General features: G+C 36.5%; 2 protein-coding genes across 2 annotated transcripts; one reads left to right on the top strand and one right to left on the bottom strand.

Annotated features, from left to right (window-relative positions):
• The first annotated feature begins 243 nt into the window (after nt 1-243).
• clgn (calmegin) lies at nt 244-10,892 on the top strand. The gene is made up of 15 exons (XM_020941276.2): nt 244-443; nt 3,183-3,414; nt 3,836-3,909; nt 4,175-4,233; nt 4,386-4,527; nt 5,056-5,137; nt 5,229-5,421; nt 5,868-6,057; nt 6,307-6,420; nt 6,496-6,652; nt 7,057-7,272; nt 7,751-7,867; nt 7,985-8,126; nt 8,405-8,520; nt 9,060-10,892. Exons 2-15 carry the CDS (start codon nt 3,184-3,186, stop codon nt 9,132-9,134), a joined length of 1,908 nt encoding a protein of 635 aa, XP_020796935.1. The 5' UTR covers nt 244-443; nt 3,183; the 3' UTR covers nt 9,135-10,892.
• Nucleotides 10,893-11,160: 268 nt separating this feature from the next.
• On the bottom strand, nt 11,161-15,087 carry scoca (short coiled-coil protein a). Its single transcript, XM_020941297.2, has 4 exons — nt 14,940-15,087; nt 13,963-14,034; nt 13,801-13,881; nt 11,161-13,546 (listed from the first exon to the last, which is right to left on the bottom strand). Exons 2-4 carry the CDS (start codon nt 13,979-13,981, stop codon nt 13,404-13,406), a joined length of 243 nt encoding a protein of 80 aa, XP_020796956.1. The 5' UTR covers nt 13,982-14,034; nt 14,940-15,087; the 3' UTR covers nt 11,161-13,403.
• Between the last annotated feature and the right edge of the window lie 10,059 nt (nt 15,088-25,146).

Below are 25,146 nucleotides of genomic sequence, written 5' to 3'. Positions count from 1 at the left end.
TAATGCTATCGTTCTATCGAAACTGCGATGCTAGTATCTAATAGTGTATGCGGTTTAAAAATCCATGATATAATTAAATTGCTTTTAGGGTATTAAGCATGGCATTATATTTTATTAGAGAGCTAGTTGATTCGCAATTGCTTTCACCTTACTGCATTTAAATGCCCCTTTGCCCGACCGCAACTACTCAGTCTGCACATGCGCAGTGTGACTCTCATCCTGTCCGCGCGCTCCGTTATCAGGCCGAGGGTCCATTGGAGGGTCTGAGCTGCTGTCATCTGCGGTGCTGCTGTTTCTGTGCGGTCTCTCCTCCGCGCCTCTTCCTCATCCCATCGGCTGCACCGCTCAGCCTCATTACGTATTTTAGTTCAGATCTATGCTTTTTACACTGCGGAGAAGCGGTGGAATTAGAAGCATTTTCTCCGCAAATAATAAGACGCAAGGTTTGTATGCGCTCATTCATTCTCTCCATCTCTGTGCGACATCACGGCTAATACGAAGCTAATCATTTTTGTATATATTTGCGCGGTAAGATATTTTAAATATTCCTTGTACTATGCGTGTGTGTGTGTGTGTTTGATTTATATATTTTTTTAATCATAGCTCGTTTCGTTGTGTGTCATTCTGTTGTTCAAAACTCTACTATAAAATAGTATTTATGGTTCGTATCCAGCTAACGTTAACTAGCATTAGCCGCGGAGCAGGTGCTGCAGCCGGAGCGTCCCATGATGAACCACGGGGATGCAGTGTTGTGAGGCAGGCAGCCGTGGCACTTATTTCACGGTTATATTGTGTGAACAACACTGGTGTAGTATGTTTTACGTGGGTGTCACGTTTTGTTTCTTTGGTAAAATTAAAATCGTACTCATGCCACTTAGGGGCTCGAAAGAGACCCGTTGATCAGAAGGAAGATATAGTAACTCGTCAAGAATCTAATCTTGTATGAAATGCATGCTACATTCATACCAGTTATGCTTATGTCTGTAAAAGCATTCAGTTCTATAACAATAATGCTAAGGCGTTTAACTCCAGCAGCACTAATTGATTGATAAATTGATCCAGGTCTTATGGTGATTTTCTGACAGTTTTATTGCATCACACTAGTGATAATCATTCTCTATAAACATATATTTTAGCACAATATTTCTGCATGTCGTTAAGATTGATTTCATTTTGTATTTTTCACAAATCCACTAGTATTTGATTCATCCCTGTACTGCTTACTAAGCCATATCAGCATTTTCACTTGCCTACCTTGCCTATTGTATATTTACAGACAATCTTCTTTGCTGTGTTTTCGAATTATCCTTACCTAAGAAAGACCTAAGAAGATTATTTTGAATCTTTAAGGAAAGCTAGCTGCTGTCATGCTATTAATCATGTGCCTATGCTGTGAGTGTGAGCAGGTGTGTGATCAATAGGGGCTCATTGAGGTTAGGCTGTTGTTCATGGTAATAGATAAGCCTACATGTGGTCTTCTTCTGTGGCTGTAGGAGGAGGAGCTCAGAGTCTGGAGGAACTACCAGTGAACAGATGTTGCCTTGGGGACTACATTCATTTGTTGTGAAGTGGGACTATTTAGTATTTACCATAAGGAATTTACAGTGGTCCCATTCATCACAATAAGATAAGACTGGATTTGAATTGGCACTCAGCAATTCAGCAGATCACATTCTGTTTAGAAGTTAGGATGACAATGTTCACATTTAACTGTGGGTTGTAAGCAATGCTTTGGTTTAACATGTGAAATGCTGCTAAATTTCTGTGTTGGCTTGTAACACTTTTTAAGTCTAAACCTTTATTGAATATTATTGGATTTTATTGGTGTATAGAGATTTATGATCATCAAAAAGTGAACATTTAAAGAAATATAAGAAATATTTTCAAACATGTAGAGAGTAATGTATAACTATTTTCTCTAATCAGTTTTGTTTGAAATTAAAGCATTATAGTACTTGGATTCTCTCAAATTTCATTTACTTCAACTTTTCCATTTAGGTTATTATTGATGGCTATATTATAGTGTTAGTGTAATCCCGTATTCGTCCCAGAGTGTCAGTTATTTCTACCAGAGATACGCAGATTTGTCATATAAACAAATTTTGTTCTCATGAAATTTTTTTTTGATAAATTACAATATTGAAACTGCTTTACTTCACTGACACTATGATGGCAAAAGAATTTCATGTGCACACTGAACGGGCAATGTGCGATCACAATCTTTTTTTTTCTAGCACTCATGCCGCCCCCCACGAAATGCCGCCCTGTCTGCCCGTGCCTAGGACTGCCCCTGCATGAAGTGGTCGTTTTGAAATTAATAGCTACCTTTACCTTTTGTTCAACAGAGATTGGGAATTCCAGGACTGAAATTTTCCAAATGATTCTGAAGGTGTATGGAGTTTAAAAACACAGTAGAGCACTTCTTGTATTATTATGACATCACATAGTAGAACATAGTGTTTTCAGTTTGAGAGAAAAACTCAGCCTGAATATGCAGTGTTTGTGTGAATTAAACAAAACATGATTCCAGGTATGTTTTTGAAGAGGAAACAACATTACAACAGACCAGAAATGAGTATAATATGTGCCCTTTAAACAATGCCTTTATCATTTCAGCCCCATGTTCACATTTCTATTGTCTATTTATAAAATACTGCATAACCCCCATGTCCACCCTCACACTGGTTTGTCTCTAAAAATAAACTCTATCTCAGTCACACCTGCTCCGTTCTCCCCTACCCCGCTGTGCCACACCCGCTGACAACCCCAAGTATACTACTACTTCAGGGCCTTTGAAGTGTACAATATTATAAATAGATCTTTTTTTTTTACTTAATTACAAAAATTACTATCAATGAATGAATCAAATTTAAGTATTATCTCTACAATATACTGTACAAATGGGACAGAAGGTGCTTTGTAGTTGGAAGGGACGATGGGACAATATACAAACCTATTGCTATTTAGTTAAAAAATATAAGAATTATTTGTTTGTATGATTGTTATAATTGCCAACAAAGATAATCTATTATAATACCAGATTGTGCACAAAATAACTATTTTTCATTGCTGTTTTCACTTATAAAAATGACATGATCGTGTCATATCTATCAATCACATTTTTTGTTCATATGGTGTAGTCCTACATTTCACATTTCATCTCAAACAGACTTTGTCCCTAGGATGAGGCTGGCGAAGGGGTGGCTGTGCACTGTTCTGCTCCTGTCCCTGCTGCTGGTTTTGGGATGGGCCAATGAGGACTCGGAGGCCGATGTGGAGGTGGAGGACAGTCTGGGTCTGGATGAAGAGGAAATGAGGGTTCTGATGTCTGAGGATGAAGCGATAGCCAAAAGAACGAGCATGGCCAACAAAAAGGCAGCCACCGCAACTGCAGACGCTAATATCTCCTTCCAGGTCAGCACAAAGGTCATACAGGAAATGTTTTTCTCAGGAAAGTCTAAGTCAGCTGCCAGTCACAGCCATTTGAAAACAAAGAGATGTACTAGTGACCAAACTCAAGTCTGCGTAAAGTATTGAAGAAGTGTGTATTCTGGATCCCAGGCAACACAATTATAAGGTTATCTATAGTAGTGTGAATGTTGTTTTGAACATATTAATATTATGCATATTGTTTAGAGTTTTTTTTTTTTTTTAGCATGGTATAAAGTGATTTTTATGAACTTAAGTGTCCTTTCACATTTGTCTCATGCTTAAACCTCAACTAATTCATTTTAAGAGGAGTTTACCTCTTCTCTGCTGAATTGCCAAAATATTCCAACAGTTATATTTATCATGAAACATTTTAGAAATGTAAATTTTTGTCAATATTGTCCAGGTGATATACAAGACTCCTGTGCCCACCGGTGAGGTCTACTTTACAGAGACATTTGATGATGGGTCCCTGGACAGGTAACTGCAGTAGTGTCTTGGATGTTATATCATACCATATTGCTGACCTGCAGTGTTAAATTTAAATCAGGTTAGAAATGCTGTTGTTAATTAGTCTGCAGTTGGTAATGAATAATCCTCTATATTGTAATTTGTAGGAAATATCTAATGTTTACTCTATATTTAGGTTGAAGTTAACACAGCTAAAATCACCTCTACAGGAAATATGTTCAGGTGTGATTGATGTTTGAGTGCTTTCCTCTGAATAACTCTAATGTTGACACAGGTGGCAGCTGTCAAAGACGGTGAAAGGGGACGCAGACGATGAGATCGCAAAATACGATGGTTTGTATATAAAATAATAACCTCTCCATGGAGACAAGCATTGCTGACTCTCCATCGGAAAAGTTACACAGTGTATGTTTAAGTATTGTATACTCCAACAATAATGTTCCTAGAGTTTGTAATTGTGAAAACACTGTATCTTCTTGCTGTAGGGAAGTGGTCTGTAGAGGTTCTGAAGGAGAATAAGGTTCCTGGAGACAAAGGTCTGGTCCTGAAGTCCAGAGCAAAACATCACGCCGTTGCTGCTCTTCTCAACAAACCCTTTGTGTTCAAGGATGACCCTCTGGTGGTCCAGTAAGTACAAGGAGAATGGAACTATACACAGACATGCATGTGCTTGGAAAAGGTCTGTCATCAAGTACGTACCTTTTATTTGTACTTTGGGGGAATTATTATTTAAGGGTGCAGTATGTAACCAACTGTCCGGTGTCTTTTGCTCGTATCCTTGGAGATTGCTTTGCCTGGAATGTTCCACAGTAATTATATTAAACTACTAAGCATTCTCCAAGGAGACAAAAAGGTGATCCCACCTGGCATTAAAAAAGAAATCTCAAGATTTATAGGAGCACGAGCAAATGGTAGACCCTCCACTAAAAAGTTATGTAATGTAGCTTTACTGTTTGTTACATTAGAACTGTAGCAGGTTGAATAATTAACATATTTGTGATTCATAATAGACAATAACTACTATCATAGCTCATGTTTTATTGAAATTAGTGACATAAATAAGTCTTCAGTATTATTCATAATTTTGGAATTGACAAATATTGACAAATTCTATTTTATACATTGGTTTAATTTTTATAAAAATGTTACATTTAGATATGAAGTCAATTTCCAAGATGGTATTGACTGTGGCGGTGCATACATCAAACTACTGTCAGACGAAGGGGATCTAAATCTGGTTAGTGTTCAGTCTATTTTAAATCATCTTAAAAATTAAAGATAAAATGCTGGTATATAATTGTGTTTATTAACCTCCTTCTGCCTCACAGGAGCAGTTTCACGACCGCACCCCTTACACCATCATGTTTGGGCCGGACAAGTGTGGAGAGGATTACAAACTTCACTTTATCTTCAGACACGAAAACCCTCTGAACAAAGACATTGAAGAGAAACATGCTAAGAGAGCAGACGTCGACCTCAAGAAGTTTTACACTGACAAGAAAACGCATCTGTACACACTGGGTAAAATCATCAGTCTAACTCATAATTAAACTGGATACAGCTGTAGTACTTTTGATATATTGTCATACTAAATTTGGTAGTAATGTATCAATGTATTGAATTTTGTATTGCAATGTATTTGATTTTTTAAAGAAATAGTGATATATTGCAGAATATCATGCCATATCCATTAACGCATGCATGGCAAAATCAGGATATTAGTTGTGTATTGTAACAAATTGTGAGGAACCCTGTGATTTCCAGCATTAATTTTAAGTAATATTATAAAGACATATTTTGGTGTTTAGACTTGACACTGCCCCACCAAAATACACTTAATACATTTTTTCTAGTTTCTTAATGACATTTCTATTATTATTATTATTTTGTTTCTTGTGTGGAACTTTCAGACTCCCTCCTATATTTTTGTCATGTCTTGGTTATTTTCTATCTGTTTTTTCTGCCAGTCCTAAACCCAGATAACAGCTATGAGATGTTCATTGACCAGTCCAGTGTGAGCCGTGGGAACCTCCTTCACGATGTGGTTCCTCCGGTTAACCCACCACGTGAGATCGACGACCCGAAGGACTCCAAACCCGAGGACTGGGACGAGAGGGCCAAGATCCCTGACCCAGAGGCAGTCAAGCCAGAAGACTGGTGAGAGCAACCGACTGTAACAAAATGTAGACAAAATAGCCATACAACTAATAAAAGTTAAGGGTTATCCCTCTCTTATGATAATACCAGTGCCACACAGCTGAAAAGTGTTTTAATAGCATAAGTGAGTCCCCTGTAGCAAGAACAATTATTGACCATAGCATTTAACAATTTAAAACAAAATATTCTATATTTTGAAGTTGTAGTCATTCTTGTCAATCACATATTAATATGTGTTGCTTGTTGCAGGGACGAGGAAGCACCTGCAAAGATTGAAGACCCTGATGCCCTGAAACCAGAGGGATGGCTCGACGATGAACCTGAATTTGTCCCTGATCCCAGTGCAGAGAAACCAGAGGACTGGTACTTTTCTACTCCTTTTCATTCTGTACAGAAGACAAATGTATGATGACATTTATTGACTTAATACTTCTTTAGGGATGAGGAGATGGATGGTGAATGGGAGGCCCCTCAGATCCCAAACCCAGCATGTGAGACTGCCCCCGGCTGTGGGAAGTGGAAACGCCCCATGATCAACAACCCCAAATACAAGGGCAAGTGGAAGGCTCCTCTAGTGGACAACCCCAATTATCAGGTAACCACTGTGAGCCACTGCTACATGCTTTCTCAGGCTTAGTGATACATATTGAAAGGTGCACTGAGTAACTTTTCTGATGGTGATGTCTTTGTGGATATATTATTCCTTTGCCTGTTCTGCATTATGGCATTAAACTCACCTATCTTGGCAGTTGCAAGTGTTTTTATAGTTCGAAAGTCCTTTGAGAAATATGATTTCCTATTGTGAGTGGGTAACTTGGCCTGGTGGTGTCACCCTCTTCAAACATTGAGATTTCTCCACTATATGGTTCCTTCATCTTTTTAGGGTTCTACTGCAACAAAACTATGTATTTAAAAGCTTACAGTTGAATAGATTCATGAGGACTTGAGTTAGATTATACTATCTGCTGTTGACAATGGTTTCTCTTCTCCTGCCTGTAGGGGGTGTGGAAGCCACGTAAAATCCAGAACCCAGAGTTTTTCGAGGACCTGCACCCCTTCAGGATGCGCCCGTTCAGCGCCATCGGTCTGGAGCTATGGTCCATGACGTCGGACATTTACTTTGACAACTTCATCATCACATCTCACAAAGAGGTGGCTGACCGCTGGGCGTCCGACAGCTGGGGGCTCAAGAAACTCGTGGCCAGCGCGAATGAAGTGAGATGAGAGAATCTTTTAAATGTGTTATGACAACCAATTTGAATTTAGTTTTAGTTATAGTTATTTTGTTGTTTTATTATATTGCATTGATTCTTGAGAATGTACATAGACGTGGATGCTGAGTTTGTACATGATCAGATTTTTGGCTTTATAACTGAAAAATCTGCATCTAGTTCCCACTTGCCCCTTTTTTGTTTAGTTTTTACTGTAACTGGTTTAGTTCATAGTCAGAAGTAGCTTTAGGGATCTTGAAAGGCACTATATAATCTAAGGCATTGCTGGTGACATTGCCATTGTTTTGATTAACCATTTTGGTCCCATGTAAGCCTATTTTGGATTTGTGTAGACGTCAGTTCGAACCTGGTCCCTATGTAACTGAACACAGTCCATATATTTACTCATTATAATCCCATCATGTTTTTCCAATGTCCAACAGTCCTTTTTTTATTTCTTACTAGCATTTTGTTTGTTCCAGCCTGGAATCGTTGCTCAGCTGATGTTGGCTGCAGAGGAGCGTCCTTGGCTCTGGGTCATCTATATTCTTACTGTGGGGCTTCCTGTGGGGCTGGTTGTGCTCTTCTGTTGGCCAAAGGTACTCAGAAAACTACATTCTACCTTCTACCTTATAATATAATATAGTGCTAGTGTTCACATAATAATTAACATAATAAGCAAATTTTTATTTTTTGTTTTGTTTTATTTGTCCCAGAAAACAGAAGATGAGTATGTTTATAAGAAGGTGGACGTTCCTAATGAGGATGTAGAGGAGGAAGAGGAGGAGGAAGAGGAGGACGAAGCAGTGCTCGGTGAAGAACAAGGACCAGAGAACGGAGACGCGACACAGGGTGAAAGTACGAGCTTAAACAATTAATAACTCTTTGATAAATCAAAAATATATTGTTGTGTAGTATGAATAAAGTGGCTTATCTTCTCTATCTAAAGTTTGACAATACTGGTCTAGAAATTAACAACTGAAAATAATACAGTTATAATAATATGATTGCAAAAAAAAAAAAACTTGTATAATGATTTGACCTTATAGCCATCTACTATGATATGTATCTAAAGCAAGACTAGGTTCTATATTTTTCACTCCTTCAATCCTTAAATCCTTCCTTGTCTTCTCCAGTCGTAGAAGAAGAGGAGGAGGAAGAGGAGGAAGTGAACGGTCTTTCAGGAGATGATGAAGAGGAAGAAGAGGGAGAGGAGGAAACCAAAGCTCCAGATAGAACAACAGATGACCTGGTCAGTGCTAAAGTTATTAGACATGATATGAATTCTGACAAAGGTGAGTAATAGATAAACCAGTGAGCCATACATTTACTAATAAAACTTGGACCCATATGTTGATCTTCATCAAATTCTATGTTTTATCGAAGCCAATTAAAAAAAAAAAAAAAGATATTTGGAATATGATAATATTCAACTAAAGGATGGTCTGGAAATTTTGGAGAAAAATTTGCATTTCTTCAATTCCATTGTAATGTTTTACCATACGATATGTACGATACGATACTCTTAGTCTTATTTGGATACTCATAAAAATAGCTCATAGCTCATACTTATAGCAAACAAACTTTGTCCTTGTGGTAATTGTATAGTCAGCTACTTTTGGTCTTGGTGTGTTATATTACTACTACTTACTTTTACCCTGTGATTAGCTCATCTTACGAGAAGTATATACTATATAAAAACAAGCAAGCAATTTTGACAGTGTCATTTTAAAAATGCTTTCAGCTGTGTTTTCAATGGAGAATTATCACATTTTTATTTTAATTTTCCAGTCTAAAGGTGAAGGCGGTGGTGCAGAGGATGGTCAAAAACAGTCTGTGAGAAAGAGGAGGGTTCGTAAAGACTGATCAGGAGAACCAGGGGATCACTACTGCCCCCTAATGTCCCATCCGAGGAGGAGCATCTCTGCTGTTGCCCTTCCACTCTCAGAGCAGAGCAGCACGGAACTCCTCCAAAATACCTGGAAGCCTGCCCAATTGTCTCTCTTTCCTCTTTCCCGTAATACAAAGCAACACATCATCCAATTCATACTTACTTTTAGGTCTACTAAACAATAAATTTAACGATTGTCAAAATATTTACACAAAGGGACAATTCATGATACATTTAGCTTTAATTTTCCATCTATATCCAACCTACACCAAGAATAAACCAGGACTAACCCAGGTCTAGACATGGACCCCCAATCAAGACTTCAACAATGAAATGTTGACCTTAAATGGATATGTGTGTTTTGTCATCTTTTTCTTAATGATTTCTTAATATGTAATAATTTATAATATTTTCATTTTAATTTGAATTTAAACATTTACATCACAGTTCCAAAATTAGCTTTGGATCAACATAAAAGAACAGCATTGGTAAAAGGTAACATGATATATTAATTTAAAGTCAACATTTTGTACATTTAAGGGGAGACATCACAGGCAAACCCTTGGTTTGCACAGACTAAGCACATTAGGAAATGGTATTTCAGACCAGTGTCAAAGATGTAACATGTCCATTGGAAGTCTTGTTCACATGCTTTGGCATTGTGTTAAATTGTAATTCTACATGAACTATGTGATCAGGATAACATCTGATGTGTGTGGACTTTCCAGGGTTTGGATTTTTGCATCACTTAAATTAACACCTGCAGGGGAATATTTCATGCTGTATTTTTAGTCCTCTTCTCCTAGCTGGACTAATTGGATCGATGAACTGTTGTCGTACTGCACCCCAAAAAAGATCCTGCATTCTGTGAAGGGGAAGCATTGTATTTTTGACGAAATACGGACACCATTCTTCTGGTGTTCGGACAGGACTGGACTTGACTGTTGATTACTAGTGATTATACATATTTTTTTCTTTTATGTGTGACAGTTATGGACTCTAGAATTCGTTATAACTCCATATTGTAGGGGAGACTACCATGTTATGAACTATATTGTTGTGTCCTGTCAGTTTCATCAAGTTAAGGACACATTCATCTTCCGTCAAGTTCCAATGTTTTTAAATATTTTATTATAAGCCTTGGGAAAAGAGGTAGCTAGGTTGTGAGGAAAAAATCCTGTTGATTTTTGAGGCATTTGTGCTGAAAAGATGCTTCAGCTTATATGTTTTAAGAATTACCTCTTTTATCATTTATGTTTTTATTAGCTTAGTCTGTAAGAAGAGCCACTATTTTGTCTAATTTTAAGTTATAGCTGGATTGGGACTGATGATCATACTTATTTATTTAGTTTGATGCCTGTAGTATACAAACACATTATTATGAATGATTTCATGCAGACTTCAAATGAAGACATACTTGAAACCCAGGATGTATTTTATAGAAAAGAAGAGCGCTTTGGCCTATATGAAATAGAATTGCCTCTACCTGGTTTGAAGATATGTCTGTTTGTCAATACACACCAATGTACTCCCAGTCCTCTTCTGTAGCTGGATTTTTGATCCGAGATTGTTGACTGGGAAAATGTTGACGCTAAACAATTTTTATTATCATTATTATTATTATTTGAAGCTTTTATAGTTGATATTTTGGCCAGGACTTGGCGAATGTTCCTGTTAACATTTGTTTGCAAAATTGTACATTGCTCTGAAAAATAAAATTATTTAATACAAAATACTGTATGTTAGTTCTGTCTAAATATTAAGATTAAATAGCACTTGGGTTTAAGCTTCCTGTTTATTGATATCAAAATTATTTTTGAATTCTTCATTGTTAACAGCAACTTGTTTTTCATAGGAAAAAAAAAGTAAATGCACAAAAGCAAAATAATAGTCTGCCACTTTATACTGTCAAAACAACTAAAGGAACAAATATGACAGATTGGATAAACACTAATATCAAAAATATGGTTCCAGCATTGAAAAAATTACAATAAAAACAAATTGGGTTATTGGGCTTTTATTAAAATAAAGGTGCAGAGTCTACACACTATGACAGCATGTGTAGGTTTGGGCATATTCCGCATGCCATCCACAAATCAATAATGGGTTACTGCTGTACAACTCTTAAAAATATCAAAACAAAAATAAATTACACAATATACAGTAAGGTTTAACTCATTCCACCTTTTAAAGCACCATATTCTCCTTAGCACATAGCATTAATATCACCTCAAATATATTTTTAGATTCCTGATTTCCTTTCTCTTTTAGTTAGATGGAGAAGAGACCACACCCAACAGACAGTGAAGCATCAGCACATTTTATGAGACCCATTCTCTATCGGGACATCCTAAGTGGATCAATAGCACTCAAGGCCTTCTAACAGCCTTGGTTCACTGTTCTTTTTCCGTTTCCTAGTCTCAATCCTGCTTGCCATTTGGTCTGTATTTTAGGCATTAGTATGTGATGACAATGATTAAAGTGATCCAAAGTGATCCAAAATACCATAGAGACCTTGAAAGTTTACTTCACTTGGATTGGAAAGGTCTACTATATAACTTTTCTGATAGACGGCCATCAACCACTTGCGATGTTATATCTTTGCCTAGAATATTTCACAGTATGGCATTAAACTAGGTGTTTTTATAACTCAATGCTTTGAAAAACATGCATTCCAACTCTGAGCAGCGTCACATCTCTACAAATCTGACCTGTACATTGGTCTAATGGCAAAACTCAATTTTCTCTATGGAGATTGAGTTTAATGTCATACTGTGGAATATGCAAAGTAATTACATCTAAATGAAGAGAAGCGGGCTGCCCCTCCAATGGAAAAGCTTTGCATTTTTAATTTACGTAATGTACACAATTTCTGGATCCAACAGTATGAAAATGATCATCCAACATTACACAACTTACATTTCAACATTTCAGTGGAGTCCAAAAATAATGTGTGCTTTTTGTTGAATTTCTATTTAATATTTCAATGTATGTTTGATTACATAGAGACTAAAAGAATAAAGAGATGACAAGCTATTGAACTTTTGCGTCAGTCCGAAGCAAATGTAGAAGGTTGTTAGGAAAGGCATCTGATGTTAAACATATGCCACATTAATAAGAAAATCACTGCTCCCTTGAAGGCAGATGAGTTACAGTGATTGGACAAGCTAAATGGTAGCAGTTCATATGTAATCTCATTTAAAAATGAAAAAACAATAAAAAGTACATGCACAAATCTTGCATCTTTTTTAGTAATACTGACTTGTTTGACAAAGGGATTGAATACACGTGTTATTTTATATATACACTATGTGTAGAGATGAATGAACAATAATACTATACAGAAATAATAAATAACAAAAGTAGTGTTCAGACAGTTTGTTTTAGCTCACTATGTTCCAGGAGGCAAATGCACTTGTAAAACCACATTAAAATTTAACTGTCACAAAGTTCATTAAAGACCCGGTAGTAAAACATTGAGACGGAATTAAGTATTACGGAGAACCTATGCAACCTAATAGACTTGTTAAGGTCAGATCTGATTCAGTTCAAAAGGGTTACACAGGAGATGTACAAAGTTAGGAGGAGGAAGCTACTTCTTGACAGGTCAAGTCCAAACAGATGGTAAGTTGTGGTGATTGTTATTTATCGTCAGGAGCCAATCGTTCAATATAGATTATATAGTATTTTCATTAGAAATATTCACAGTGTTTTCTGTTAGTAACAAGGATTCTACTATATTTATTCAACCAGTCAAAGCCAAAGCCATTCCAGTTTAATACAATGTTGAATCTAAATAATAATTTGAATAGATCATCTTAATTAAAATGGAATCCTCAGCAAGCAACTGAATATTCTAACTTATTTGTATAAAATCTACTAATCCTGTAATTTAGACCTCTAAAAACATGTTCCAAAATGCAACTAATAGTTTCTAATAGTTTAGCATTGCATATTTCAATCCTCTCTCAAATGTCAGCGATGCTTTACTTGTTAACTACATCATAATTTTGAAACAAAAATTAAACCATAATACTTGCTGGGAAAGCATTTTTATTGTTCATCCCTAATGATAGGTCCACTGAAACACAGTTGAATGCGAAATTTTCAGTGTAACAAGGGGGCATTGTTTTCATCTCTTTGTTTTGACTTGAGGCCTGTTAAGAAGCCAGCCCTTCGTCTACGTTGTTCTGGTTATTTTCCACTGCTCCATCCGAGGTGCCAGTGTATTTCCTATATGGAACTCACTTCCTTTTGCTCTTCGTGTCAGTAGTTTGGAAGACACTGGATGCAGACATCAGGTTCTCAATGTACTGTCCCAGCACTTGGTTTTCTGACTTCAGCTTCAAGTTTTCCTCCTTCACTGCATCCACCCGCGCAGACAAATCTGCAACCAAGATAAAAAGAAATGGTGTTAGATGTGTGCCATTTAAGAGTCCAAAATCTCCAGCTAAGCCAGATAAATGCAAATATCATCTATCATTAGCTAGGATATTAAATACTTTTTCCCACTATAAATTAAGAATTACATGTTTGTTCATAGACAGCAGTAGTTGATATATTGTAAATAACATATTAGACAAGTAGTTTTCAGGTATTCTTGTAATCCATAAGATATTTTCATGAGCTGAGGTAACATACCCTCCAGTGTATGTTGCAGCTCCAAAACTTGATTTATTAACCTGGTCTTCTCCTCCATTTCTGCCTGGTTTTCCAGATGTCCTGAAACACAGATTTATGTAAGTGAGTATATGCAATATTTGAACTCCTCTCCATCAGACAGTGTTAATTAATCAAACATACCGTCTATGTCACAATTCATGATGAAGAGCTCGGTCTCTGGTTTAGTATACAGGGCTGCAGGTCCACTGTCCACTGAAAGAGAAGGAAAAATTGGTTTTACAAATGCCAACATTTAGACACTGCCCAATGTCCAATACAGGTATTACAGTGCAATGTTTCCCAGTAGAAGAGGAGAATATGATGGACTCCCATAGGCAACAAGATGAACCAAAAAAAAAAAAAACTACAACTATAAAGAGGTAACTACATTTAGATTTTTGGTAAATTTAGCTTGATGTAAATGATTTGAATGTCTGACGTGAGTCTGTTTACTGATAAAGACAACTCTATAACTCTCTTAAATAAATGATTTATTTTATTTATAAGAGATCGCATGACGACGTGTTCTTGCGCCCAGACAAGAGATTATATTTGTTTATACAGTTGTGTCAATTACACAGACTGGACACCCCACCCCACAGCTCTAAAGCAATGGTGCACTAGAAGGGCCTGGTACATCAGTCCATCAGTACACTTCAGATCAATAGAAAATATTTGTGTGACTTTAGCAGATAGCATCTCTACATTAACGGACAGAATGCACATTTGTTATGATGTTTAACATGAGCTTGAATGTGAAAAAGCACAAATAAAGGTGGGTTTAAAACTGTCAAAGTACTCACCCACACAGCTAACTAATCGTATCCGATTATTAGCCTGTAAACATTAGCCAATGTAGCGAGAACTGCCTTGGAAAAATACCTAGTTAGCTGTGTACATCTAGACCAAAAGTGATGATTTAAAACGCACTTGTCATTGCAAACAAATGTTACCATGCAAAATATATATTCTTGTGAGGATACGAAGATAGTGATTTTGGTGTTAAAATGGGTGTTGCAGCAGCTAGCGCTTATTGCTAACCTCAGCTTCCAACTTTGCCACGACAACAAACCATTTACACGTGAACGACAAAGTACGGCAAAACCACTGCTACTCACCACGCCAATGAAGGACTATCTCCGTATACTGGAGTATAATAATGCGGCAAAATGCGTGAAAGTGTCCGAAATACAGCTGATGATGGAGACTAGACTGTAAGCTACATCCACACCGTCATCACCAATGAACTGTAGTGAAGACTTCAGCCCAGAGGGGGAGCTGTAGAGTCATAAACAATGAAGCTGCTGTTGGAAAGGGATACAGCCAAATCGTTTTTCACATTGATATACTTACTTACTTACTTACTACTTACTTACTACTAGGCTTACTACTTATGGTAGTTAAGGGTGCACTGTGTAACTTTTCTGGTGGTCACTTGCTTGTAGGGGGACCATGTGAAATTCCTAGTCCATCACAAATAATTAGAATATCAGGAAAAAGTTCAATATTGTTGTCACTCATTTAAGAAAGTCAAACCCATATATTATATACAGTCATAACACATAGAGTGAAATATTACAAGAATTTATTTCTTATAAAAGAACTAGAACGTCACACATCAGCTTCTTGAAACGAGTGTGTTGTAGAGGGAGCAGCCTATGAACAGAGAAGAATCCTACACATTGTTCTACTTGCAAATTGTGACTTTTATTAGGACATCAACAACATTTCGGCACTAGGCCTTCATCAGGCAAATCATTGGCATTTGTCTGATAATACTTGTAAAAACATTTTTATTTTTCATCCTTATTGATAGGTCCACTGAAACGCAGTTGAATGCCAAATGTTTCAGTAAAACAAGGGGGCATTGTTTTAATCTCATTGTTTTGACTCAAGGCCTTTTAAGAAGCCAACCCTATGTCTGTGCTGTTCTGGTTATTTTCCACTGCTCCATTCAAGGTTCCAGTGTATTTCCTATATGGGGACTCACTTCCTTTTGCTCTTTGAGTCGGTAGTTTGGAAGACACTGGACGCAGACATCAGGTTCTCTATGTACTGTAACAGCAGTTGTCCAGAAGACTTCATTGACAATCTCCGCAAGGAGACTGTCAATAAAGGACTGTTGCTCAGTGGTCCAAAGTCTTCTTTTCAGATGAAAATACATTTTGCATATCTTTTGTTTTATCTTATCTAATATTCAAATTTTCTGAGACACGGAATTTTGGTTTTTCATTATCTGTAAGCCAAAATCATAAAAATTCAAGAAATAAAGAAACATTTCACTCTATGTCTCATGGCTCTTGGGTTTGATTTTATGACACGAAACTAAGAAAAATATTGACCTTTTTCCATGATATTCTAATTATTTGTAATGGACTAGTACATAGGGTTGGACCTATGTTGAATGCTTTGGACTTCAATAATATCAAATTCTATTTTTCATATAACATATTGGAATGCCAATAGCTGCCAATATATTACAACCCTGAATGCCAGTACACTCAAAAATCGTGATTTATCTGTGGGAAAAATATTATTACATAATAGGCTAAATCTTTTTGTAGGAGTGAAAAAGTTCTCTAAATAGGATGTAACAAGGGACAGGGGTGTAAATGGGTATACAGGACAACCAAAAGAGGGACAGCGGATCACCCTACTTGCTTGTGGAGCAGTGGAGATGTTATTGCTTTGCCTGGAATGTTTCACAGTATTAAACTTTAAAAATATAAATATTTTAAAAATAGTGAATGGGAAAAAAAGAGATCTAAATGTTGAACATGTTCCTTTTAAAGACCATTTTACGAGTCTGAGGCCACACCTCAGGTTTGTGAAATTATCACTCTCACATGAGTGTTCAGACAATTATTTCCTTAGTTAAATTAGTCACTTCAGTTGTGCATGGCCTGTACTTAAACAGGGCTAGACCTATGTTGCATGATTATTATATATCAACATTATCTTGCTTAGATATAATGTAATACACAAAATAACTATGTAAAAGAATTGTAATGCCGGATATATCTATAGTTAGGACTACTTGGCTAGTAGCCTAGTCGCCTACATTTATAGACCTATCTAAAACATACTGTATAGGCCTAAAGCGATCAGTCTCTTATTAGTCTAGGTTATACACTAAATAATAGGCTATGAGTCTTGGATTGGTTTTCTTTTTCATTGAAGTTTTGAACTAAGGCCAAGTTGTAGCAGAGGTGACCTCTTTACCTGTATCGTCTGTCAGAGAGATGTTGGTGAACGCGCCATCCTCTTCATCACTCTCCATTGTCTCGGACGGTGTCGCCTTGTCCTCGTGTAAGTTTGTGTTTATTTTATGATTCAAGTTCCTCCAATATCCTCCTTTTTATGATCTTTTATTTCCCCATGTCCCGGCCTCTTTTGTCTGTCTCGGCTCGCACACACCTGTCGCTGTGTGTCTGGATGGCTCGAGGTTTGGTTACCTGTCCTGCTTTACCTGACGGGCGGCTCAGGTTGCGCTCCTGTCACGTAAAATGAGGTTGCCATGGGAGACGGGCCCGGGACTAAACCAAAAGACACGCACACACCTCCTCCTTCCCTTCAGGGACTCTACAGGGTCAAAGTTTAAACCTAAAGTGAAAGGGAAGCCATAATATTTTACACGTGGTCACATATTAACTTGTGGCATGGGGTGGCGACTGAGATAGATGCAGTAGATAGCCTAGCCTACCATTTTTTATTTATTTATTGCATATACTTTTGTGTCCAGATTGCTCGATATGATTTTTTGCATATAGTCCTTGGTTGCGGATAATTTGACTACTAATTTGACAGGCTACTACAATTAGGCTATTTATCTGGTGGAACCGTCTGCTCTCTAGTGGTCAGTATGTCACACTGCAAGTTTAAATGTCCATTAGATATGCCCAAAAACTGTGGTTTAGAAAAAATGTGGCAATAGTAGACCTAATAGTTAATTAGATCATTGTTCTTGTTTACTTGTACATGGGTTATACATTTTATATAATTATGCCTTATTTGACACTACTTTCTAGCTAGAGAACTTTTTCTAACTTTTGCTATTTATTTTGAATGTATTATTACTATTTAAATATATTTTTACTCTTTGTTATTATAATATTCTGAGATGTGTGAGCTACTATGTCCAAGCAATTTCCCTTGTGGATCAATAACGTTTGTCAAAATCTAAGTCTTTTTAGTTATAAAGAAGACAGAATGCCATCTACAAGCCTACTGTTAAAATGGTGAATGTTCAAAGAAACATGAATTCCTACCTGCACTTGTTTGAAATATACTAAGTCAGTCAGAACCAACATTAAGACTGAATGTCAACAGTTTGTTCTCAAAGTTAGCGTGGAATGAAACACAATTATATGAGCAATATGATGTTTCATATTGACCACATTATAATAATAATGGGTCAGAGAAATAGTAACAGGTCATTCCAGCTTGTAGTGCAATTTTGTTTGAGAGTTCCTCACATCAGAAAATATTTATAGGATGAATTGATAGGTGACCCAAAAAAACACCAATGCATAGGTGCGCTGAGATTTGTTGATGATTGAGCAACACAGCAACTGCACATTTGTCAAAGGAATCCATAGGGTTTTTGACTGATTGGTGGATATCTTGTTCAAACTTATTTTTCTGTAGCTTACTTGTTAAAAATCTGTACCAGATGATCACTAGTCACACTATTCCTAACAATGAGATTATTATTCCAATAGCCAATGCAATATTAGAGAAAACAATGCAGAGCCTATTTATGTGTCTGTTTCGTCTGTCCTCTGCCCGGTGATAGACCACAAACCAGATGCCCACTTTGGCGCCAAGCCCCAGTGTACTAACCACACATATGGAAAGGGGGAAGACAGTAAAAGAGAATGAGACAGAGAGAGACAGAGACAGAGATAGTACAGAGGTGGGAAAAGAGCACTCACCCATCAGCTCATTATTTTCTTCTGATTAGCTCAGATCACAACCCTTCTGTGGTAAATGTATTTATATGAATTAATACTGCAAAAAGAGTAACTGTATTCCAAATATTGTTGAATGGAAGTTGCACAGTGTAGGCCTAGTGGAGCATGAGGAACATCTATAACTTTTCTTCTCTCACTTCAGTAATACCAGCCACCACATCATCAAGGGTAGGTTAAAGGTGCACTATGTCACTTTTCTGGTGGTTGTCTAAAATGGCTTCTTCGTTGAGTATATTGCTTTGCCTTGAATGTATTTCACAGTGGCAATTTATTATGGACATTTATTCAATTACAGTTTATTTGCTTCATGCTTTCATCGGGAGCGTAATTGCTGCGGACGCCATAGTGCAGGGGAGCAGAGCTGCACGGTGTGGAATGAGTCCGTTACTGTGAGTGGGGTCCTTTCCTACACATCAGACTTGTAACTTGATCTGGCATCAACTGCTTGTCTGCTTATAGATAGATAGATGTCTATGTTTAATGATACACTGCAGAACATTCGAGGGAAAGCAGCATGCAGATTGCCAAGGTTACACTGTGAACCTTATTTTCATAATTTGATGAAATAATTTGAGTTTTTCCAATCATACTTTTCATTAGTCAAAACATTTCCTAATAGGTCATGTGTAAAACTGCACACCACACTTTTAGCTGCCTAATATAACATGGAATAAAGAAAAAGCATCCAAATACAACATATATTCTACGCCACCTGATCATTTTTACAATCCTGCTATGTTGAACATGAATGTGCGTTAGCGCTTCTGCCTCCTGGACACTTCACAGTGAATTGCTCTAAAATATTCACTAGCCCCTGCACGGTTGTTTGCGCCTGGTCCCCCGTTCTAATCCAGTGCAGGTTTTGCAGAGAGCCGTGAAAGCTCCAGTGTAGTTTACATCTCCACAGAACATGCCCCTCTCCGCTCTCCTCTGCTCCGGAGTCGGCTCTTCCTGCCTCCGCCAGAGCGCTCACGCACGGTCGGTGTCTGAGCTCCGAGCGGGGGAAGCCAGGACACGCTTCAGAAGGAAAGGGAATCACCGAGGGATCCGATGTAAGGCTATCTATCTAGCCTATCTCCTAATACATTGGTGTTTATGTCACCAGAACTGTGCGTAAAACAATTGTACCACTCAATGACAAGGTAATTGTGAAGGATACGTTTTACAAACCTATTTAAACATGACGCTGATGTGGCCATAACAATGAAAAGATAATCATAGCCTACTAAAAGAAAATTGCGTTGTAGTTGTGTTGTTCTAACGAATATGCTTTACAAATTGCAAACAGAAGCCCTTTTGCCTACAGCTGACCAAAAGCCCAAAACAATTATGCATACACTTATTTGAACAACTTGGAATGTTTTTTTATCAATAGACAATATTTTAACATAGACTGCTACCACATTGCAGTGCAGCCTACTGATGGTCTCTCGCATCAGTTATTATATCCCATTTGCAAAGGTAGATTTCCATATCTCATTTGTTAAATATCTATCTGGCTAAATTAAGCACGAGATCAAATTCACTGTGGACCAGACTAAATGGTGTGTAATACTCCAGCTGACCACTAGATGAAGTCAGAGGAAGATAATATGTTGGTTTCCCTCTCAAATCTTGCAGCTTTTTATCAAATATTTTTAGTTTCCCTTCAGTTTTTTCTGTTTTCCTTTTAGCAGGAACATAACACTGTTGACCTGTGTTGCGTCACTATGACAGAGCGAAGACAGTGGTCAATAACAACAATTAAAGGATGTTGAGGTAGGTCCACCTGTGTACTGTATAAAGAAAGACCTGTGTGTGGGCAGGTATTTGTCACATTGTGGGGACTAAAATCTGTACACTCACAGCACATGGACCTGCCTTACTTATGGGGACAAAAACCAGGTGCCCATGACATAAATAATACAAATTTCAACTTCAAATTTGAATCGGGTAATTGTAACCATAAAAATAATCATAGACATATTTTGATAATGTTAATTATTTGGACTATACAGACTCTAAAATATATACAACCTTTTCATAAAAAAAAAAAATATATATATATATATATATATATATATATATATATTATATATATATATATATATATATATATATATATATATATATATATATATATATAATTAAATGTTCTATATTACACAAAATTGACTCTTGTGAGCTTTGAACCTTGTTATAATGTTGTTACCTCCTCAAAAACATACCTGGAGATCTGTTTTGTTTCATTCACATAAGCTTGAGTAATATTTTATTATTAGTTTGTCTAAATATCCAAAGCTCAAATACTCTGTCCTACCTTGTGATGTCATTTAGTGGTAGTTTTGAAGCTAACAGTTGACTTTTACATTTGGTTCAGTAGAGACTGAACCAAATGGAGGATTTGTATGTTAAGAATGTGTGATTAAAACAAAACACAACTTCAAGTATGAGGAAACATTATAACATAGATTAGAAAATAGCATAGTATGGGCCCTTTAGATAAAAATGTCAAAAAGAAAAGAATAAAGAATTTCAGATTTTCACCCATACTATGCTTTATTATGTTCTATATTTCTAGCAGCTTTCAGTCACCTTATATCAACCTTTACTTGATCAAAAGTGAAAACTCTCAATGTACAATGAATGTATTAAAGAATTTTTAGTGGTTGACTAATTGAATTAATCACTGACAACTTCACCATATATAATGGTCAGTTGGTACTAGTTCAAATATGAGGGCTAAGGTTAGGATCACTCCCTAGGAAATGAATGTAAGTCAATGTGTGTCCTTAAAAAGCATGGAAACTCGCATGTGTGTGTTGTGTTGTGTTGTGTGGTGGACTAGTGTGGACATGCATGGTCTAAGTGCAGTCACAGCGCCATAAACGCTCCCATGAAGTCATAAACACTTATTAAAGACTATTTTTAGAGATCGAGCTGTTATTGTTGTGTCACTGTTTGTTTACATTGGACGAATGCTGGAGGAACAGATCACATATAAATGTAATTATTAAAGGTCCTCTGTTATGCTTTAAGCCATGTATCAACATTGTTACCTTCTCAAAAACATACCTGGAGTTGTGTTTTGTTTCATTCACATATGTTTGAGTAATTAGTCTGTCTACATCTCCAAAGCTCAAACTGCAGTAGTTTTCAAGCTAACAACTGCCTTTTACCTCTTGTTTAGTGGACGTTGGCAAATCCCGAACTGAAATCATTCAAATGATTCTAGTGAAGGTGTCCTCCACTGTGTTTAAAAACACGGTGGAGCTCTTCCTGTGTTACCACCTAACATCACAAGGTGGAAGAGTGAGTTTTCCATTTCAGAGAAGAACTCCATCTGTTTCTGATGAGGAAACAACATTAAAATGTAGATCAGAAAATAGTTTAATATGGGCCCTTTTAGGGTATAGAGAAAAATGAACCAGAAGTTGTAAAATGTTATTAATTGTATGTAATAGTGTGTTTATTTATTTTATTAATTTATTTCCTTAAAATTAAGTAGAAGTGGGTCTAAATTAACTAGAGTAAATAAAGTAAATGTGTAATATGCTTATATTTAATAACTTATTTTTATTAACCACCACTAGCATCTTATATTGTACATAAATATCTCCAGATATATTATTTTGTTTCTGTAGGAAGTGTGAACTTGATCCTGATGTGATTATGGACAGTTTGTGTTATAAATTGTTCTGTGGGTTAATACAAAATTAATGGTAACCAACATTACAGTAGCCCAATTCATGTATAGATGTACAAAGACATTCCAAAAATAAAACCAAGTCCAAAGAAATATTTTGGTACTTGTCTGGATGACTGAAGATTTGTACAAGAATATGGTTGTATACTCTTCCTACATGATTACAGTTTTCCTCGAAGCGTGTTTGTTTTCCATGTTTGGGATGCCCCAGACCTTGCTGTTGAAGGCAGCTGTGCAATCCCCACAGTTTCCATGAGTCCATTCCTGTACCAATCTCATATGCAAATAAAGCAAGTCTGTGTTTATATTTGTGTCAGTGGGGGAGGGGCATATCAGCTGTTAGTATCTCTATGCCTTTCTAGACTACTGTACTTTTGGTCATGCAATATACTTGATTTTTACTGTCCTGCAAATGTGAAAATCTGAACTACTTAATTTCAAACAGTTTGCAGTGGTCCAAATTGATTCCTTACTTACCTTATCCTAATTATTCACCATGATGAGTTCATCAGCGCTTTTCACAACTTTCAGAAGTCAGAGTGGAGTTTTGCTGTAATGATGTGTGCACTTCATTATCATACAATACAATGCTTTCTAATTTGATGCAGACAGCACAAAGCTAAAATATTTTGACTTTAACAGCTGCTTATACAATAAATCTGTCCTAGGGCAAGACAAGTTTGCTCAAATACATGGGGAAAAATCAGGTACAAAGTCTGTAAGTCTTGTCATTGTTTTTTTCCATCTTTGAAAGGAAGTAAGTTGTGGTTAATGAGAAAGGGCATATGCATCTAATTACTATCTCATTAGCATAATTACCCAGCATCCTTTGTGATCATGACATGTGTTTGTGGATGCAAGTGTGTGTTGATGATGATTTTTCACTGTCTTTTTTACAGTCATTAACAGTCCACCCCCTCAATCTCCCAGTGTAGCTTCAGCTTTTCTTCTATTATATTGTTCTCCTTTTAATGCAATAAACCGCAAATTAAACTTATTACTAAGATAAATGTGCCTTTGAATGCAGAATAAACATGCTATGAAGGTAATTTGTGGATTATTTGAAGGAAATCTATTGCCCCATTTGGCACTGACTGTGGTGAAGAAGGGGAGGAGATAGGTAGGCTGAAGAGGCTCTTAGTTCTGCTGCTGCAGGGGAGGAGGAGATAAGATGGGACATGTATGTTTATGGCTTGAGAGGTGATTGAAGTGCAAAGGTAACTGGCCGTAGTTGGCCAGTCATAACGGAGAGGTTGCGACCAAAGAAAATCAAATATATGCAAAAAGCTTAATTTAGTTGAGAAATCATGTGCTTGTTAAAGACTGTCTGTGAACTGTTTATTAATAAATCACTGATAGGTATGTCAGAAAGTATGCACAAGTGTTATTGTTTTTCTTTGTTATTGACACACTTATCATTAAAGAAAGTATGTGTGTGAAGTGTGAAGTAGCATAGGTAAATATTATGAAATACAATAATAATCATTAATGGTTGCATATTGAAAAAAATATGTAGCTCATCTTCAAATTCTCATACACAACAAAGTGCAATTCAGCACACATTGTACAGTTTCACTCTATTTAATTTTGGAATGATGTCAATTCCCAAGTGAATGTAAACAACTTAACCTTCTTGAAAGTATGTTATTAGCAATATAGACATTACTTTTTGTTTTTGAAAATACTAGACACAGTAATTATATTGAAAACAATGAGACCAACTCAGTATGAGCCTATAGTTTAACAGTGACAGTGGTCACTCTGTCCAGGTCCTCAGACAGGACGTCCCAACATAAAAAGTAAACACTACTGTAATGTCTGCATGAAACAATTCATTATCTATAAGACCAAAGATAGCTGCGTTGATTTTGTAATATACGTTTGTTTATTTAAAAGATCCACTCCTACGTCAAACAAGTGAAGCTTTCAAAGTAGTATCCCAAATTTATGAGGGAAATATTTTTCTAAATCTTCCACTACATTTCCCAAGAGGCTGTGTGCAACATGAAGAGACATCAGAGAGAAAATGAGGACAGCAGTCGTCATAACGACAGGCTGGTCCTCAACAGCAGAGTGAAGTGGAGGAAAATTTGAAAAATGTATTTGTATATTATAAAAACTTATTTTGTAATTAATGAAAAATATGGGCTTTGATGTAAGATCTTACATATTTGAGTAGTAAATGTTTTATGCTTTAAAAATACAATGCATGTAAAACAAGACAAATTATTAGCCTAGAATGATTAGCATTTCCTGATTTAATTCCTCCTATATCCACAGAGAAACATTTCAACAAACTTATTTTAACTCTGTCTTAAGGTTTGTCACAATTTTGCAGATTATATGTCATCAAAACATGGATTCAAATACATGTAAATTTAAAAGTTGTGTCAATGATGTTTTTACCTCAAACAAAGATTATTGTTGCCAAACAATACCAAACTCTGTCCATTGCATGGCTGTCCAAAAAATCATAACCTAATTTTAGCTGATAAAATTAAATAAGCATTCTGTGTCAATAAAAGCACTTGAATATACATCTAATAATTATAACATGGAGACTGCAGGATCCAAGAGTTCACATGAATGAGACACTACAATTGCCCACAGGGACATGCTGTTGATTATAAGCATTTGTATCATAAGGGAAATTGTTCATTTGTTGTA

This window comes from Boleophthalmus pectinirostris, unplaced genomic scaffold (assembly GCF_026225935.1).
Source record: "Boleophthalmus pectinirostris isolate CB_2022bp ecotype Guang Dong unplaced genomic scaffold, ASM2622593v1 HiC_scaffold_727, whole genome shotgun sequence".
NCBI lineage: Eukaryota > Metazoa > Chordata > Actinopteri > Gobiiformes > Gobiidae > Boleophthalmus > Boleophthalmus pectinirostris.
The sequence above is the reverse complement of the archived record's forward strand: the minus strand, read 5'-3'. Positions and strand labels throughout refer to the sequence as shown.

Excerpts from the sequence above, each read along its gene's own strand:
- clgn (XM_020941276.2), top strand. The coding sequence starts at position 3,184 with ATGAGGCTGGCGAAGGGGTGGCTGTGCACTGTTCTGCTCCTGTCCCTG. Across the intron at positions 6,421-6,495 it reads GCAGAGAAACCAGAGGACTG|GGATGAGGAGATGGATGGTG; the intron begins GTACTTTTCTAC and ends ATACTTCTTTAG. Across the intron at positions 8,127-8,404 it reads AGACGCGACACAGGGTGAAA|TCGTAGAAGAAGAGGAGGAG; the intron begins GTACGAGCTTAA and ends TGTCTTCTCCAG.
- scoca (XM_020941297.2), bottom strand. Across the intron at positions 13,547-13,800 it reads GCTGCAACATACACTGGAGG|ATTTGTCTGCGCGGGTGGAT; the intron begins GTATGTTACCTC and ends TCTTGGTTGCAG.